Below are 19,995 nucleotides of genomic sequence, written 5' to 3' on the forward strand. Positions count from 1 at the left end.
TGGGGAGCACGTGTATACCTGTGGTGGATTCATTTTGATATTTGGCAAAAATAATACAATTATGTAAAGTTTAAAAATAAAATAAAAATTAAAAAAAAAGAAACATAACTTTGCAGGCCATAGAGTGTAAGAAGAACCATGGCGAGAAGAGATGCAAAGAAAGGGATTCCCTAATTTTGTGTATGAACTCAAATAATCTCAGACTCATTCTTGGACTATACATGTGTGGACTAGATCCAAACCAGCATAGCAAAGGTCTAGGAAACTGAACTGAGATTGAAACCCACCACCAACAGCAGCTAATGCAGAGATTGTGGTTTAAACCTAACTGGGTTGATACCCTACTAAACCAAACAAAAATAAAATAAAAAATCTCTAGAGGATTATAACAGGACCAAGAGTCTGTATACCAGAACACTCACAATGCCTATGGTATAATCCAAAATTTGCTCAGAACACAGAGTCACAGAAACTGTAGTCACTTCTAGAGACTTGGTGTACTTTGAGAGGCTGTGTTGTTTTTTGCCCTTTTTTTATACTTGCTATGTCTGGACGTGGCAAACAAGGAGGTAAGGCGCGAGCAAAGGCCAAGTCTCGTTCTTCGCGGGCGGGGCTCCAGTTCCCGGTGGGGAGAGTCCATCGTCTACTACGTAAGGGCAATTACGCCGAGCGTGTAGGCGCTGGGGCCCCGGTGTACCTGGCGGCGGTGTTGGAGTACCTGACGGCCGAGATCTTGGAGCTGGCGGGCAACGCGGCGCGCAACAACAAGAAGACCCGTATCATCCCGCGCCATTTACAGCTGGCCATCCGCAACGACGAGGAGCTCAACAAGCTGCTGGGTCGTGTGACAATCGCTCAGGGTGGTGTGCTGCCCAACATCCAGGCGGTGCTGCTGCCAATTAAAAAAAAAAAGAAACTGTAGTCACTTCTAAAGAGTGACTACACTCTTCCCTGGTGGCTCAGACAGTAAAAGCGTCTGCCTACAATGTGGGTTTGATCCTTGGGTTGGGAAGATCCCCCTGGAGAAGGAAATGGCAACCCACTCCAGTACTCTTGCCTGGAAAATCCCATGGATGGATGGAGGAGCCTGGTAGACTACAGTCCATGGGGTCCCAAAGTGTCAGACATGACTGAGGGATTTCACTTTCTAAAGAGAAATGAAAATCATTAGATAACAATTCCTGAAAGACCTAAATGTTGGAAGTGTCAACAACAACAACAGATATCTAAACTATTCTTATAAGGAAAAGATAAACCTGCTAACATGCTTGAAGTAAATGGAAAGACCAAGTAGCTAAAAGAGAAGTGTAAGCTGTGAATAAAATCAAACAGATCTCCTAGAACTGAAAATTATAATATCTGAAATTTTAAAATCACTTGATGGAATCAACCGTACAATGGAGATGACAGAAGGAATAGTCAATGATCCTGAAGACAGATCAATAGAAAATACATAATATAAGTAACAAAGAGAAAGAACAATGAAATTTGAATAAAGTTTTGGGGATTCGTAGGATAATATCAAATGGTATAACAGGGGTCATCAGGAGTCTTGGAATAAATGGAGAAAACAACTGATATACAAAATGTACTTGAAGAAATAATGAGGAAAATTTCCCCAAATGTAGTAAAAGACATACGTTTATAAATTTAAGAAAATCATCAGACCCCCCAAACAGAAAAATTCAAACAGGGATAAATCTAGACACATCATAATCCAACTGCTGAAAACCAAAGATAAAGAAAAATCCTTGAAAGCAGATAGGTTGACATGACATGCAGAAGAATAAAGATTTAAATGACTTCAATTTTTTCATCAAAAATCATGGAGGTCAAAAGACAGTAAAACATCTTTAACATGCTGAAAGTAAAGAACTGCCAACCCCAACTTAAATATCCATAAAAAAAAAAAAAAAAACCTGTCAGGAATAAAGGCAAAATAAAGACATACTCAGATGTGCAGAACAGAGGACAAGATGGTTGTATGGCATCACCAACTCAATGGACATGAGTTTGAGCAAACTCCGGGAGATGGTGAAGGACAGGGAGACCTGGCGTGCTGCAGTCCATGGGGTTGCAAAGAGTTGGACACAACTGAGCGCCTGAACAACAACAACAGATGTGCTCAGTCATGTCTGACTCTCTGTGGCCCCATACACTGCAGCCCGCCAGACTTCTCTGTCCGTGGAATGTCCCAGGTAAGAATAGTGGAGTGGGTTGCCATTTCCTACTCCAGGGGATCTTCCCAACCCAGGGATCGAACCCACTTCTCTTGGGTCTTCTGCATAGGCAGGTGGATTCTTTACCACTAGCACCACCTGGGAAGTCCATTCTCAGATGAAGGACAACTAATAGAATTTGTCACCAGAAAACTGCTCTACAAGAAATGCTGAAAGAAATTCTTCAGGACGAAGAGAAATGATACCAGAAGGAAATCTGGATCTTCTGAAATGAAGCAATAGATATGGTAAGTATCTGGGTAAATATAAAATGAATCCTCTTAAGTTCTTTAAAATATATAATATGTGCACCCCAATGTTCATTGAAGACTATTTACAAAAGCCAAGACATGGAAGCAACCTAAATGTTCATTGACAGAGGAATGGATAAAGAAACAAAAAAGATGTACACACACACACACACACACAGACACACACACAATGGAATATTACTCAGCCATAGAAAAGAATGAAATTACTATATATAAAATAGATAAACAACAAGTATAGCACAGGAAACTATATTTACTATCTTGTAATAACCTATAAGGGAAAAGAATCTGAAAAAGAATACATACACACATATATATTTTTTTTTCTGTATAACTGAAACATTGTAAATCAACTATAGTTCAGCTATACATGGCTACTGCCACAAGAAACAATCATGTTTTTAGCAGGATTTGTAATATACTCTATACAAATTCTTTGTATGAGCTGCCTCCTCTAACTTTTCCCTGGTTCTCCTTACTGTTTTATGACACATGAGTCATTAGACCTTGTAGTTAAGTACCATGCTTTTAATTACTGGTTTGAACCTCCTATTCAGACTCTACTTGGCTTCTTCCCTCCTGGCCACAATCTCACTTCTCCCCCTCTCCACCCCCTACAATAAATGTCCTATTCTGCCATCTTGGGTTAACCATGACTATTTAAAATCCTTCAATAATCCACTTGATCAGTAGAATTACTCAAATATTACAGCAAGGCAACCAAGTTCTTTCACAGTCTTACCCAAACTCCCACTCCCTGCCACTTCTTGATTCAGCCAAAGGTATCTCATCAAATTTCCAATTGTGTTTCACCCCAGCTTGCATTCCAACATTCCTGTATCCTATTTCTACAGCCTACAACACCTTTCCTATCTTCATGAAAAAAGCTCAACTAAGATAATATTTCATAACAAATCTCTTCCTAACAAACTGAACATTCCCAGAGTTAAGCACCAGTGCTGTTTCTCTTTCACGTTCTCAGTGTTATTAAGAAGAATAGCTTCAAAAAGAAAAATACCTACCAAGTTTCAAGGGCCTCCTTTGTTACAGGTATAGTGCTAAGATCTTTATATATGATACCCCATTTTACCCTGAAAACAACCCTGTAAGAGAAATGGGTATTATAATTGCCATTTTTCAACGGAATAATGAGAGTCAGAGGGGTAACTGACTTATCAATGATAATACAGCCAGTTAGTAGCAGAACTGAGATTAGCAACCTGATTTATCCCTGTGTATCCTTCTTCAATTGCACATAAACAATCAGTAATTACAATGCTTTGAGATGTCTCATAAATATCAAACGGAAAGTTGCTTAGACTCTCTGAGCTTTAGTTTTTTCTCAATAAAAATTAAGTTTAATTAAGATTAATATATATTATATGCATGTACATAGGCTGTATAGTAAAATGTATAGAGCTGATGCTGTGTTTAACATAAATCATATTGGTCTATAACTTGCTTTTTCTACTTAACAATATATTTTGAAGATCTATCCATGTTAGTATTGATAGCTCTATTCATTCATTCAAGCTAGAATTAGACAATTAACCATTTTCTTATTATTGGACAATTAGTTCCTTTCCAATTTTTCACTGTTTCAGACACTGCTGCAGTAAACATTATTGCATATTCTTCGTGCACATGTGCAACTAGGTCTCCAGGGAAGATGATGCTAAGAAGTGAAATTGCTGAGTCATGAGGTATAGATAGATACTAGCTTCAATGCAGCTCATTCAACTTACACTGACATCACCTGTCTCAGAGCTCTTATTTCAGGATTAAATTTGATAATTCACACACAACACTCAATTAATAGGAGTTATTATTACTATTTTCTTCATTTTCACCTTATATTATCAACTTGCAAATTGTTACAAATAATAAGAGGTAATATTTTGTTACTTTAGCTTGTATTTCCCTAATTGAGCATTTTTTCACTTATGCTTTGTTTATACTCCTGTTTCCATGAATCAAGTGTTAGCCCAAAATCTTCATTTTTCAATAGTGTATTTTTGTCTTCATATTCATTTACAGAATCTTACTGTGTATTTTCAGTACTAATGTTTTGCCCTTTATATACATAGCAAATATCTTTCCTCAGTTTATATCTTGCCTTTAAGTTTTGTTAATGGTGTATTTCTCCATACAGGTTTTCATTTTGATAAGCTCCAATGTGTCAAACTTTTCCTTTCCAGTTTGTACATGTTGTATTTTATTAAGGTTTTCCCAACCCCAGGACAATTTTACCAAGCAGCGAAGCTTCTGAAGATTTCTATTTTTTTTTAAGGGTCTTCAAATTCTGAGTAGGTAGGCAAGAGACTGATAATTATGAAATTTTTCATCTATATTTTCTTTACAAAATTATATGTCTTGTTACACACACACACACACAAATAATATTGGGGAAACATGAATTAGATCAGTGGACTCTATCAATGTTAATATTCTGGTTGTGATATTGTACTTCAGTTTTACAAGATGCTATAATCAGGGGAAAGAGTATACAATATATCTCTGCATTATTATTGTTTTTGCAACTGCATGTGAATCTACAATTATCTCAAAACCAAAACTTTATCAATACTCTTGAAGAGACAGAGTATTCTAAATTACTGTATCTTGAAGACATTCCCAAAAGAGAAGTCTTAGCCATGACAGTATCTCTGAAATAAACATATAGCTTTTAAAGGGCACTGCTTAGAAAAGGAAAACCATAACATATTAAAGCAAATCTCCTGGCCTCATTTTTTCAATAAGTTCAATATGCTTCTTTTTTTTTTTCCTGGCCAACTTCACAAACTTCTTACAATATTTTTTTAATATTGAGTATTTTGTCATGCTTTTCATACTTAATCTCATTCATACCTGACAGTGACATCTAAGACAGTTTTTCCTTCTTTTTTGAGGAAACTGTGTCTCAGAGAGGTTAAATGACTAAGAACACACAGCTAGTTTGGTCCCTCATTCTTTGTATCTTGGTTATTATGCCTCTGTCGGTCACTCATCTTGCTTTCCATTTTCAAGGTGAAAGCCACTGTCCTGCTTAATTTCCTCACATAAAAAAATCTTACTCTCCTTTCTTTCTTTTTTTCCCTTACAGCTATTCCAGTGGGGAGTTGCAAGGTAAATACTTTTTTACTCATCAATGCTGTATGCTGGTCCAAAAGCAATTATGAGAGATGCAATTCTGAAACTGAATAAGTAAGCAGGCCAGAAGTTTCCTGAACATGATAAACAAAAAAGTAAAATTGATTACTCATTTAAATGTCCCCTCTGGAGACACTACAATTGACAGGTTTCTATCACCCCTTTCTCTCATACTTCCTTCCTTCTTGTCACAGGGCTTTCTTCAACTTCAAAGAATGCTCTGGGCATTAAAAAGAGCTGAAGGAGTATGTAACAGAGATGAATAGGAAATAATATACTTAGGTTACAAGACAATTCTTGCAGCTCATGAGGCCTTCAAACTTTTATGCTAATGTATCTTTTAAAAGCTTTATTAAACTAAATACTCTTTCACAAATTTTAAGTTGACCTTTAAATGTTTTCATTAGAATGTTAAGTATGTGCAAAGGAGATATTTAAAGTTTTGCCATTTTGAAACAAACTATTATATCACTCTTAAAGGTACTGAAAGGAATCACTATAATTTACTTAAAAAATTATGTGAACAAGTCTTCTTTAACTGTCAGAAATTTTACATTTTTTATTTTTTACTTTCTATTTCTGGTGCCTTCTCTCTCAGAATTTTTAGGTACTGTAATATATTTTTCCTTGAAGACCTTCTACTAATTAACCTACTTTTCTTTTATGCAATAAATATTGTATTGAAATTGAAGTCTATTTTTTTTAATTTCCTTTGATCAGATGGCATTACATATTAAAATTTTCTTCAGGATTGAAATATCATTACAATCATCATTTTAAAACTGATTGAAAACAACAAATATAGTTTTGACAAATAATTATTAAACATAAAAACATAATCTTAATGGAAATACACTTCTTAATAAGGTAGCTAAAATCATCTTTACATGATCAGTTTATGAATCCATGAATGAATGCACCTTATCCTTAGAATGAAACAAGATGCAACAAAAATTTGCTTCTTCTGTTCCATTTGTATACTAATAAAACTTGTCACTTAAATAAGAAGATGGGAATTGAAGTAGCTTTGTTATAAAATTGCCACTCCACTCTTAGAACGCCTTCTAAGTTACATGACAAAATTAAAATTCTGATCTGTCATCACGAATCATTCTTAATAGTCTATCAGTTGGTAACCTGTTTAGGTCGTCCTTCACTTACATTCACAACAGAGAATTAGAAACCCCTGAAATGTAAAGAATATTGTTGCCCAGTCTTAAAAGTCACTCACTTTCTCAACACTTTTACCGATACTTTAAATTACCCTTTGGTTGGCACTCTGGAGTGTGTTGGACTCCAGGGCAATGAGCCTGGAGATAATAAGATTCAATACGAGAGCCTCTTTTCTGTAGAAAGAGAAAAGGGCTATTGCAAAAGGGAACCAGCCTCAATGGCAGGCTTGCCCTGGGCAGTCTATTTTTAGGAAAGAGAGTTCTGTGAAGCAACCTCTCTGTGCTTCAGTTTCTTTCTTTGTAAAATGGAAACTGAAAGGGTATATATCTCAGCTGAGCTTCCCTGATGACTCAAACAGTAAAGAGTCTGCCTGCAATGCAGAAGACCTGGGTTCGATCCCTGGGTCAAGAAGATCCCCTGGAGAAAGAAATGGCAACCCACTCCAGTATTCTTGCCTGGATAATCCCATGGATAGAAGAGCCTGGTGAGTCCCAGTTCATGGGGTAGCTAAGAGTCAGACATGACTGAGTGACTAACACTTCACTTCATAGCTCAGTTACTGCTAAGAGTAACTGAATCAGCATGTGTAAAGTATTCAGAATAATGTTCACTATCATCGTTATCATCATTATTACCACCACCATCATCACTACCATAGAAATGACTGGTGATCTGGGATGAAGAGGGAGAAAATATGATTAAAAGAAGAAGGGAAAATGGCAGATGTAAATATGTGTTTGTATATGTGCATGCATGCTGTGATGTAGGTCCATCTCAGAATCTAGAAATAATTAGAAAAGTTATATTATTCAGATGCAAACTCCTCAAAGGTATTGTCCCTGTAGCCTACCCCCACTTTGTCCTCCTTCATATTTCTTAGCTCATTGCTTTATCCACAAAAAAATCTCAATAAATGGATAACAGAACGAGGAGAGAAAAATCAGTGCTGGTTAAGTCACAAGTTATGAAAGCAAATTTTTAAAAGTAGTGCAGGTCCATCCACAGATAGTCATGGTCGTGGAAAACCAGTGTTTTCTCCTAAAACTGATTTTCAGGATCCTGCCCCACACCATTCGTTTATTCTTGCTGATTCCATTTCTCTGACCTAAAGCTCACTGCATAATTTGCAGGCCCCAGTGCAAAAGGAAAATGCAGAGCCCCCTGTTCAAAACACAGGAAAAAATGACTGTGTTAAAAAATAAAGCCTTTTTCTTTCTTCCTGCAGTTTCTCTCTAGGCTTGCCATTGTTTTTTTTTTTAATCAGCGATTTAATGTCATTCTAAGTAAAGAAAAATTAAAATTGTAAACAATTAACATAAATATTACTGTTTATGTTTATTTTGTGTGATGTTAGTATTAAATGCAGATATAAGAGTAGTTAACTCATGTAGGATAGCTGAAATCACAATTCATGTTTCATAGTAAGTATATTCATGTATATTTCTGTTCTTACCAGAAAAATGGAAACACTGTAAAAACTAACAACTGTTTTTATCTCACTTCTCTCTTTTACTGACTTTTTAAATTGGAATGTAATTGCTTTACAATGTTGTGTTAGTTTCTGCTGTACAATGAAGTAAATTAGCTATATGTATACAAATGTCCCCTCCCTCTTGGATCTCCTTCCTAGCCCCTCCCCTCTTCCCACCCATCTATGTCAACACAACACTAACCTGAGCTTCCTGTGCCCTATCACAGGTTCCCACTAGCTATCTATTTTACACGTGATGCTGGGAAAGATTGAGGGCAAGAGGAGAAGGGAGCAACAGAGGATGAGATAGTTGGATGGCATCACTGACTCAATGGACATAGTTTGAGCAAACTCAGGGAGAGAGTGAAGGACAGGGAAGCCTGGCATGCAGCAGTTCGTGTTGCAGAGTTGGACACAATGACTGAATAACAGCAACAGTGTATATCAGTTCAGTTCAGTCGCTCAGTCATGTCTGACTCTTTGCGGCCCCATGAATTGCAGCATGCCAGGCCTCTGTCCATCACCAACTCCTAGAGTTCACTCAGACTCACGTCCATCGAGTCAGTGATGCCATCCAGCCATCTCATCCTCTGTCATCCCCTTCTCCTCTTGCCCCCAATCCCTCCCAGCATCAGAGTCTTTTCCAATGAGTCAACTCTTTGCATGAGGTGGCCAAAGTACTGGAGTTTCAGCTTTAGCATCATTCCTTGCAAAGAAATCCCAGGGCTGATCTCCTTCAGAATGGACTAGTTGGATCTCCTTGCAGTCCAAGGGACTCTCAAGAGTCTTCTCCAACACCACAGTTCAAAAGTATCAATTCTTCGATGCTCAGCCTTCTTCATAGTCCAACTCTCACATTCATACATGACCACAGGAAAAACCATAGCCTTGACTAGACGAACCTTTGTTGGCAAAGTAATGTCTCTGCTTATATATACTAATCTTCGAATTTATCTCACCCTCCCATTCTCTCTCTGTGTCCACATGTCTGTTCTCTATGTCTGAGTCTCTATTCCTTCCCTGGAAATAGGATCATGTATACCATTTTTCTTTGCATTATAAGGGGCTGAAATGCAAAAGTAGGAAGTCAAGAAATACTTGGAGTAACAGTCAAATTTGGCCTCGAAATACAAAATGAAGCAGGGCAAAGGCTAACAGACTTTTGCCAAGAGAACACACTGGTCATAGTAAAACCCTCTTCTAATGACACAAGAGAAGACTCTACACATGGACATCACCAGATTGTCAATACCAAAATCAAATTGATTATATTCTTTGTAGCCAAAGATGGAGAAGCTCTATACAGTCAGCAAAAACAAGACTGGGATCTGACTGTGGCTCAGATCATAAACTCCTTATTGCCAAATTCAGACCTAAACTGAAGAAAGTAGGGAAAACCACCAGACCATTCAGGTATGAAATAAATAAAATCTTTTATGATTACACAGTGGAAGTGACAAATAGATTCCAGGGATTAGCTCTGATAGACAGAGTGCCTGAAGAACTTTGGACAGAGGTTTGGACATTCTACAGGAGGCAGTGACCAGGACCATCCCCAAGAAAAAGAAATGCAAACAGGCAAAATGGTTGTCTGAGGAGGCCTTACAAATAGCTATGAAAATAAGAGAAGTGAAAGGCAAAGGAGAAAAGGAAAGATATACCCATTTGAATGCAGAGTTCCAAAGAATAGCAAGGGGAGATAAGGAAGCCTTCTTCAGTGATCAATGCAAAGAAATAGAGGAAAACAATAGAATGGGAAAGATTGGAGATCTCTTCAAGAAAATTAGAGATGCCAAGAGAACTTTTCATCCAAAGATGGGCACAATAAAGGATAGAAATGGTATGGACTAACAAGCAGAAGATATTAAGAAGTGGCAAGAATACACAGAAGAACTATACAAAAAAGACCTTCATGACTGAGATAATCAAGATGGTGTGATCACTCACCTAGAGCCAGACATCCTGGAATGTGAAGTCAAATGGACCTTAGGAAGCATCACTATGAACAAAGCTAGTGGTGGTGATGGAATTCCAGTTGAGCTATTTCAAATCCTAAGAGATTATACTGTGAAAGTGCTGCACTCAACACGCCAGCAAATTTGGAAAACTCAGCCATGGCCACAGGACTGGAAAAGGTCAGTTTTCATTCCAATCCCAAAGAAAGGCAATGCCAAAGAATGCTTAAACTACCGCACAATTGCACTCATCTCACAGGCTAGCAAAGTAATGCTCAAAATTCTCCAAGCCAGGCTTCAACAGTATGTGAACCATGAACTTTCAGATATTCAAGCTGGATTTAGAAAAGGCAGAGGAACCAGAGATCAAATTGCCAACATCTATTGGATTATTGAAAAAGCAAGAGAGTTCCAGAAAAACATCTACTTCTGCCTTTGACTTTGTGGATCACCACAAACTGTGGAAAATTCTTGAAGAGAGAGATGGGACTATCAGACCACTTGACCTGCCTCCTGAGAAATCTGTATGCAGGTCAGTTCAGTTCAGTTCAGTCGCTCAGTCGTGTCCGAATCTTTGCGACCCCATGAATGGCAGCACGCCAGGCCTCCCTGTCCATCACCAACTCCCGGAGTTCACCCAGACTCACGTCCATCGAGTCAGTGATGCCATCCAGCCATCTCATCCTCTGTTGTCCCCTTCTCCTCCTGCCCCCAATCCCTCCCAGCATCAGAGTCTTTTCCAATGAGACAACTCTTTGCATGAGGTGGCCAAAGTACTGGAGTTTCAGCTTTAGCATCATTCCTTCCAAAGAAATCCCAGGGCTGATCTCCTTCAGAATGGACTGGTTGGATCTCCTTGCAGTCCAAGGGACTCTCAAGAGTCTTCTCCAACACCACAGTTCAGAAGCATCAATTCTTCGGCTCTTAGCCTTCTTCACAGTCCAACTCTCACATCCATACATGACCACAGGAAAAACCATAGCCTTGACTAGACGAAACTTTGTTGGCAAAGTAATGTCTCTGCTTTTGAATATGCTATCTAGGTTGGTCATAACTTTCCTTCCAAGGAGTAAGCGTCTCTTAATTTCATGGCTGCAATCATCATCTGTAGTGATTTTGGAGCCCAGAAAAATAAAATCTGACACTGTTTCCACTGTTTCCCCATCTATTTCCCATGAAGTGATGGGACCAGATGCCATGATCTTCGTTTTCTGAATGTTGAGCTTAAAGCCAACTTTTTCACTCTCCACTTTCACTTTCATCAAGAGGCTTTGTCGTTCCTCTTCACTTTCTGCCATAAGGGTGGTGTCATCTGCATATCTGAGGTTATTGATATTTCTCCCGGCAATCTTGATTCCAGCTTGTGTTTCTTCCAGTCCAGCGTTTCTCATGATGTACTCTGCATAGAAGTTAAATAAACAGGGTGACAATATACAGCCTTGAAGAACTCCTTTTCCTATTTGGAACCAGTCTGTTGTTCCATGTCCAGTTCTAACAGTTGCTTCTTGACCTGCATACAGATTTCTCAAGAGGCAGATCAGGTGGTCTGGTATTCCCATCTCTTTCAGAATTTTCCACAGTTTATTGTGATCCACACAGTCAAAGGCTTTGGCATAGTCAATAAAGCAGAAATAGATGTTTTTCTGGAACTCTCTTGCTTTTTCCATGATCCAGTGGATGTTGGCAATTTGATCTCTGGTTCTTCTGTCTTTTCTAAAACCAACTTGAACAATGGAAGTTCACGGTTCATGTATTGCTGAAGCCTGGCTTGAAGAATTTTGAGCATTACTTTACTAGCGTGTGAGATGAGTGCAATTGTGCAGTAGTTTGAGTATTCTTTGGCATTGCCTTTCTTTGGGATTGGGATGAAAACTGACCTTTTCCAGTCCTGTGGCCACTGCTGAGTTTTCCACATTTGCTGGCATATTGAGTGCAGCACTTTCACAGCATCATCTTTCAGGATTTGGAATAGCTCAACTGGAACTCCATCACCTCCACTAGCTTTGTTCGTAGTGATGCTTTCTAAGGCCCACTTGACTTCACATTCCAGGATGTCTGGCTCTAGGTCAGTAATTATCTAGGTTGTAATTATCTGGGTCGTGAGGATCTTTTTTATACAGTTCTTCTGTGTATTCTTGCCATCTCTTCTTAATATCTTCTGCTTCTGTTAGGTCCATACCATTTCTGTCCTTTATCGAGTTCATCTTTGCATGAAATGTTCCCTTGGTATCTCTAATTTTCTTGAAGAGATCTCTAGTCTTTCCCATTCTGTTGTTTTCCTCTATTTCTTTGCATTGATCACTGAAGAAGGCTTTCTTATCTCTTCTTGCTATTCTTTGGAACTCTGCATTCAGATCTTATATCTTTCCTTTTCTCCTTTGCTTTTTGCTTCTCTTCTTTTCACAGCTATTTGTAAGGCCTCCCCAGACAGCCATTTTGCTTTTTTGCATTTCTTTTCCATGGGGGTGGTCCTGATCCCTGTCTCCTGTACCATATCACGAACCTCAGTCCATAGTTCATCAGGCACTCTATCTATCAGATCTAGGCCCTTAAATCTATTTCTCACTTCCACTGTATAATCATAAGGGATTTGATTTAGGTCATACCTAAATGGTCTAGTGGTTTTCCCTACTTTCTTCAATTTAAGTCTGAATTTGGCAATAAGGAGTTCATGGTCTGAGCCACAGTCAGCTCCTGGTCTTGTTTTTGCTAACTGTATAGAGCTTCTCCATGTTTGGCTGCAAAGAATATAATCAATCTGATTTCGGTGTTGACCATCTGGTGATGTCCATGTATAGAGTCTTCTCTTGTGTTGTTGGAAGAGGGTGTTTGTTATGACCAGTGCATTTCTTGGCAAAACTCTATTAGTCTTTGCTCTGCTTCATTCTGTATTCCAAGGCCAAATTTGCCTGTTACTCCAGATGTTTCTTGACTTCCTACTTTTGCATTCCTGTCCCGTATAATGAAAAGGACATCTTTTTGGGGTGTTAGTTCTAAAAGGTCTTGTAGGTCTTCTTAGAACCGTTCAAAGCCTTGTCTAACTCAGTGAAACTAAGCCAGTATGCAGATCAAGAAGCTACAGTTAGAACTGGACATGGAACAACAGACTGGTTCCAAATCGGGAAAGCAGTATGTCAAGGCTGTATATTATCACCCTGCTTATTTAATTTATGTGCAAAGTACATCATGAGAAATGCTGGGCTGGAAGAAGCACAATCTAGAATCAAGATTCCCGGGAGAAATACCAATAACCTCAGATATGCAGGTAACAGCACTCTTAGGGCAGAAAGCAAAGAAGAACTAGAGAGCCTCTTGTTGAAAGTGAAAGAAGAGAGTGAAAAAGTTGGCTTAAAGCTCAACATTCAGAAAATTAAGATCATGGTATCTAGTTCTATCACTTCATGGGAAATAGATGTGGAAACAGTGGAAATAGTGACAGACTTTTTTTTGGGGGGGGGGGCTCCAAAATCACTGCAGATGATGACTGCAGCCATGAAATTAAAAGACGCTTGCTCCTTAGAAGAAAAGTTATGACCAACCTAGACAGCATATTAAAAAGCAGAGACATTACTTTGCCAACAAAGATCCATCTAATCAAAGCTATTGTTTTCCCAGTAGTCATGTGTGGATGTGAGAATTGGACCATAAGGAAACCTGAGTTACAAAGAACTGATGCTTTTGAAGTGTGGTGTTGGAGAAGACTCTTGAGAGTCCCTTGGACAGCAAGGAGATCTAACCAGTCCATCCTAAACGAAATCAGTCCTGAATATTCATTGGAAGGACTGATGCTGATGCTGAAACGCCAATATTTTGGCCACCTGATGCAAAGAATTGACTCATTTGAAAAGACCCTGACGCTGGGAATAATTGAAGGCAGATGGAGAAGGGGACAACAGAAGATGAGATGGTTGGAGGGCATCATTGACTCAATGGACATGAGTTTGAGTAAACTCCGGGAGTTGGTGATGGACAGGGATGCCTGATGTGCTGCAGTCCATGGGGTCACAAAGAGTCGGACATGACTGAGTGACTGAACTGAACTGAACTGAACTGGTACCATTTTTCTAGATTCCACTTATATGCATTAATACATGATGTTTGTTTTTCTCTGACTTACTTCACTCTGCATGACAGACTATGTCCATCCATGTCCCTACAAATGACCCTATTTTGTTCCTTTTAGTGGCTCAGTAACATTCCATTGTTTATATGTACCACATCTTTATCTATTTGTCTTTTGTTGGACATTGAGAACAGTATGGAGGTTCCTTAAAAAACTAAAAATATGAGCTATCCCATATAGTATTGCAATGCAAAATCCCACTACTGACCATAAACCATGAGAAAATCATAATTCAAAAGGACATGTTCTCCAATGATCACTACAACACTACTTACAATAGTCATAACATGGAAACAATCATTTTACTTCTTGATACACATACATTCTATCAACACTCTCCCTTTAGTTTACTGATGAGTTTAGATCTGAGAGAAAAGAAAAAACAACTGTGGGCTGCTCCATCTTTCCTTTTCTATGTCATCATTTTCAGCATAAGTGGTTAGCTAATACAGGGAAATAATGTGAGTAAGAAAGAACATGGTAGAGCTCCTTGATCATTTGTATTTCTTAGAATATAAATGTGTTCTTTCTGAAGTCAAAATTCTAATTCAAGTAGAAATATGTCCTTTGGGGGCTCATCAGTCATAGATGTAGTCTATGTACCTTCTGTTCACTTTGAGTCTCATTGAACTCCCAGGTAGAGTTAATCCACCTGAATTCTGTGCTCATGGTGTATCTCAAACTTATTCATGAATGAGGACATAAGGAATGGCAGACAGTCATACTGTGTATTCATGTCCTCTGCTCACAGGCACACTCCATTGTCCCATCAGATTTCACTAACAAAAGATCAAAGATAAAATGACTAAGAATTGTAAGACAGAAACTTCTAAGCAAGAAACCAAATGCAGGGTCTTCCTGAGCATGGGGCCCTGGGCGACTGCAGTAGTCACACATCCATAAAGTTGGCCCTGTTCTGAGCTCCTCAGTTCAGATGTCTCTTCCATGGATATATTCTCAGCCTCACTGCTTTCACAGTTAACTGAAAAGGGCTTTGTTGTTAACTTATTCATTTGCAGTACCAACACGAGTCCATCACTAAGCAGCAAAGTGTGGAGTTGCTGGAGTTCCTTTGTTATAACCCTATCTGTAACTTTAAGTTTATGCCAAGACTTCTCTTGGTTATGAATCTGTAGGGAACACAGATATAAGCCTCCAAGATCTCCCTTCAAGGAAAGGTTTGTTGCCCCAGCTCTCATTTCCTTTAGGGTCTGCCTGAGAGAGGACAACTTAAATCGGATCTGCTGCAGAGAGCCACCTTTTCCAAGGTCATACTTTTCCTGGGCTGGCCCACAGTCAATGACTGATCAAAATTCAGGAATAAAGATTCAGACAGCCTGATCCAATGAGAGTAGAGTTGGCAGACAAAATATTGCATGGGACAAATATTGCATGGGACATACTTATGCTAAAAAGTTGCCTGTTGTTTATCTGAAATTCAAATTAACTGGGTATCCTGTATTTTTATTTACTAAATCTGGCAATCTTAAATGGGGGACAGCTCTGAAGGGTTGTCTCTGGGGGCACCTGTAAGTACCCCCCAGGCTCTCCCAGGCCTGCTTTGCTGTTCAGTTTCTCTCTCAGCCAAATCCTGCTCCTTTTCCTTTTTAAACAAACACCTCTCATGCCAAATTCTATCTCAAAGTCTGCTTCTAGAGAATCCAATGTGAATTAACACTGATAACAAAACCCTGATAAAGGTATCTTGTGATCTCTTGAGAAAGTTGCTCAGTCAAATCTGAGCACAAATTCAGGATTGTTCACCATCTACTGAGGCCTAGCAGAACTCCTACTGAAGCTGGAAAGACTCGGAAGAAAGGCTTCAGAACAAAGAGAACAGATTTCACAATTGGATTTTATGACTTTCACATCACTATAAATACTTATTCACACACACGCACTACCCATTTTTAATGCTTGCATGCCTTTTAAGTCGTTTCAGTCATGTCCAACTCTTTGCGCCCCTATAGACTGTAGCCTGCCAGGCTTCTCAGCCCATGGGATTCTCCAGGCAAGAATACTGGAGTGGGTTGTCATTTCCTCCTCCAGGGGAACTTCCCGACCCTGAGATCAAACACACGTCTCTTACTTCTCCTGCATTGGCAGGCAGAGTCCTTACCACTAGCACCACCTGGGAAGTCCATCCATTTGTAATAGAAGTTAGCAAAGGATGTTAGAGTTTTAGACTAAAGCAAATGATAATTGTACTTTTACTGATTTCTTGAGGGTTTTTTTTTTTTTAATTGTGCAGGAAATCAATGAAGACTCATTACCTTAAAAAGCAGATACATGAACCCTTAAATTCCTATTTGTTTTTGGTTATGAATCAATAAATGATCATGACCAAGAATTTGGCTTCTGGAGTTGAATGGAGATGAATGCATAGCCTGAGTTTGACACTTACTAGCTGTATGATTTCTGGCAAATTATAACTTTTCTAAGTATCAGCATACTCATTTGCAAAATGATGATAATAATCATACTTAGTCCAGAAGGTTATCATAAATTTTAAAAGAAATAAAGCATGTAAAACACTTAGTTCATGGTTTTTTCAATAATATTTTTATTAATAATATTTTTTATTGTTAAAAGAAAGGGGAAATCTTTCTTAGTGCATGGTTCTTAATTGGCAATAACCATGAGGTGCCAAGTATATTTTCTGGGCTATATTAATAGTTCATTTATCCTCTTTATTTTACAGGAGTCTTAGTCTATTAATGTAAATTCTTACCTCTAGGAAAAATGCTGAAATACATATTGAGTTGAAAACGTTATTAATATTACAATGATTATTCGTATAGTGGCAATAGTTATGTTATTTTTATTTTATTCTCATATAACTGTAGGAACACTTTTAAAAGACAGGACACTAGTCTAACTAAGAAAATAAACCTAATCCAAATGATTACTGCCTAATAGCAACCAAGTAGTAGACTTGATTCTTCCTTTACTTTAAGGCAAAGATACATTTTTTCTACATCTTAGTATTTCTTTTTTCTTTACTTGATATATGTATATATTGTGAAAGAATTTCCTCCATAGAGTTAATTAACACATTCATCATCTAACAGATCTACTTCTCTTAGCATGTGGGAACATTTAAGTTCTATTATCTCAGCAAATTTCAGTTATATAATACAGTGTTTCCAACTATAGTCACCATGTTACACATTAGATCTTCAGAACATATTCATCTTATAACTGAAAGTTTGTACCCTTTTAAAACCTCTCCCTAGTTCATTAGCCATTAGCAAGCCATTAGCAAGCACCATTCTACTCTGTTTCTATGAGTTCGACTTTTTTTGTTGTTGTTTTTGTTTCACATGTAAGCGAGATCATGCAGTATTTGTCTTTCTGTGTCTGGCTTATTTCACATAGCATAATGCTTTCCAGGTTCATTCATGTTATGCCAAATGATAGGATTTCCTTCCTTTCTTAAGGCTTAAAGACATTCCATTGTACATATATACCAACAATTCTTGATCCATTGATTCAATGAGACATTAAGGTTGTTTCCATACCCTGGCTATTGTGAATAATGCCACAATGAAGATGGGAATATAGTATCTCTTCAGGATAATGGTTTTCTTTCTTTTGGATATATACCCAGAAGGGGATTGCTGGATCACATGGTAGCTCAGTTTTTCATTTCTAGAGTTGATATTTCTTTCTTTTTTTTTAATTGGAGAACAACTGCTTTACAATGTTGTGTTAGTTTCTGCTGCACAACAAAGTGAATCAGCTGTATATATGCATATATTTCTTCCCTCTTGAACCTCCCTCCCACATCGCCCCAAACCACCCTTCTAAGTCTTTACAGACCATGGAGCTTTCTTAATTGCACAAATATGGTAGCTCATTTTCAGAGAAGTAGTAACAGACAAGGCAGAGTAGGAGCTCTTTGTTAACATGGGTTGGTCACAGTGACTATGGAAAGGTTACCTGGAAGAGTTGCTAAAAAGTATTTGTAAAACTGTGAATTGGTGCCTTTTAAGTAGATGCATCACAATCTTAATGGATTTGTTATTGTCTTCAGGATAGATTTTTAAAGTTTGCATAAAATATATGGGTTTGAAGATTAAAACTCTCATGATTCTCATAGAAATCCTTTGATGTGGTCTGGAGAAATATTGATATACCTATATTAAATAGGAAAAAACCAGAATCTAGGGGACAATTGCTATGTGGATAAAGAATGTTGCCTGCAATGTCAATAAATAAAGGATGTTTCAGCCATAAAGCCATCAGCCACCACCACTGACACTGACAGCGCAGCCTGAGGGAAATTCAAGATAGAGAAAAGCAAGTTGTTGCCCTCAAGCCATCAGCCACGGCAGCTGCACCCCTCCCCCACCATGGTGCACCCTAAAGGAATTCAGATGGAGAAAAACAGGATACTGGCCCTAGATAGTTAAGGTGCATATCTAATGAATAATTTCAGTAAGTGCAGAATTTGCATCCTCCCATACATAAAAAAGCATTAAAACCATTAACTTGAGATGTCTCAGATTTTTTTTTAAAATAATTCAGTTCAGTTCAGTCGCTCAGTTGTGTCCAGCTCTTTGAGACCCCATGGACTACAGCACGCCAGGCTTCCCTCTCCATCATCAACTGTTGGAGCTTGCTCAAACTCATGTCCATCGAGTTGGTGATGCCATCCAACGAACTCATCCTCAGTCATCCCCTTCTTCTCCTGCCTTCAATCTTTCCCAGTGTCAGGGTCTTTTCAAATGAGTCAGTTCTCCACATCAGGTAGCCAAAGTATTGAAGTCTCAGCTTCAGCATCAATCCTTCTAATGAATATTCAGGACTGATTTCCTTTAGGATTGACTGGTTTGAGCTCCTTGCAGTCCAAGGGACTCTCAAGAGTCTTCTCCAACACCACAGTTAGAAAGCATCATTTTTATAATTAGCAGTAATCTTTTGATGTTTGTCTAACTGGGTATTATTTTTTTTCCCCCAAAATTCCCATATATCCTGGCTCTTCCCTTATCTCTTTAGAGCAGTCCCTTAGGGCTATTTGAGAGGCTATATCCCAGGCTTAAGGGCTCAGTAAGTCCACAGAATAAAACATAATTCTCAACTTTCAGGTTGTGCTTTTCTTTTCTTTTTTTCAGTCAATTGCTACCTCAAGTAAGCTCCATCAGTCTTCTGATAAGATGACAGTCATCCACTATCCCAGTCTTTGCCCAACCTTCTTGGTCAGAAGAAATTCTTGTTGTACTACCTTTGGAGATTCTCAGATGATGGCTAAGAAATTATATTTTTGACATGTGTTTCAGGTGATTTTTATATGAGACTAGTTTGGGGAAGCACTAACCTCCTTCATACTCTACTTTGTTTTAATAAATAGCTCCCTTTGGCTCAAATTCAAGCTACCCTACAATCACACAAAACAATTTTTGTACCTCATAGAGACTACTTGTCAGATGGAATAAATTGAAAAAAGAGAGAATCCAGTGTTAAAGACACAGGCCTTTAAATATGTCTATAAATCCAAGAAAACATTTGTACTGGGAAGTAGAGCTACCCTCATAAGCCTTTATGGGCTTCCCAGGTGGCTCAGTGGTAAAGAGTCTGCCTGCCAATGCAGGAGACCCAGGTTCAATCCCTGGGCCAAGAAGATCCCCTG

At 38.4% G+C, this 19,995-nt stretch overlaps 1 protein-coding gene across 1 annotated transcript; it reads left to right on the plus strand.

Moving 5' to 3' along the window:
• Positions 1 to 469: 469 nt before the first annotated feature.
• LOC139181029 (histone H2A type 1-C-like) lies at positions 470 to 937 on the plus strand. The gene has a single exon (XM_070783744.1). It carries the CDS (start codon positions 545 to 547, stop codon positions 920 to 922), a length of 378 nt encoding a protein of 125 aa, XP_070639845.1. The 5' UTR covers positions 470 to 544; the 3' UTR covers positions 923 to 937.
• Positions 938 to 19,995: the final 19,058 nt, after the last annotated feature.

Source organism: Bos indicus, chromosome X, assembly GCF_029378745.1.
Source record: "Bos indicus isolate NIAB-ARS_2022 breed Sahiwal x Tharparkar chromosome X, NIAB-ARS_B.indTharparkar_mat_pri_1.0, whole genome shotgun sequence".
NCBI classification, from domain to species: domain Eukaryota; kingdom Metazoa; phylum Chordata; class Mammalia; order Artiodactyla; family Bovidae; genus Bos; species Bos indicus.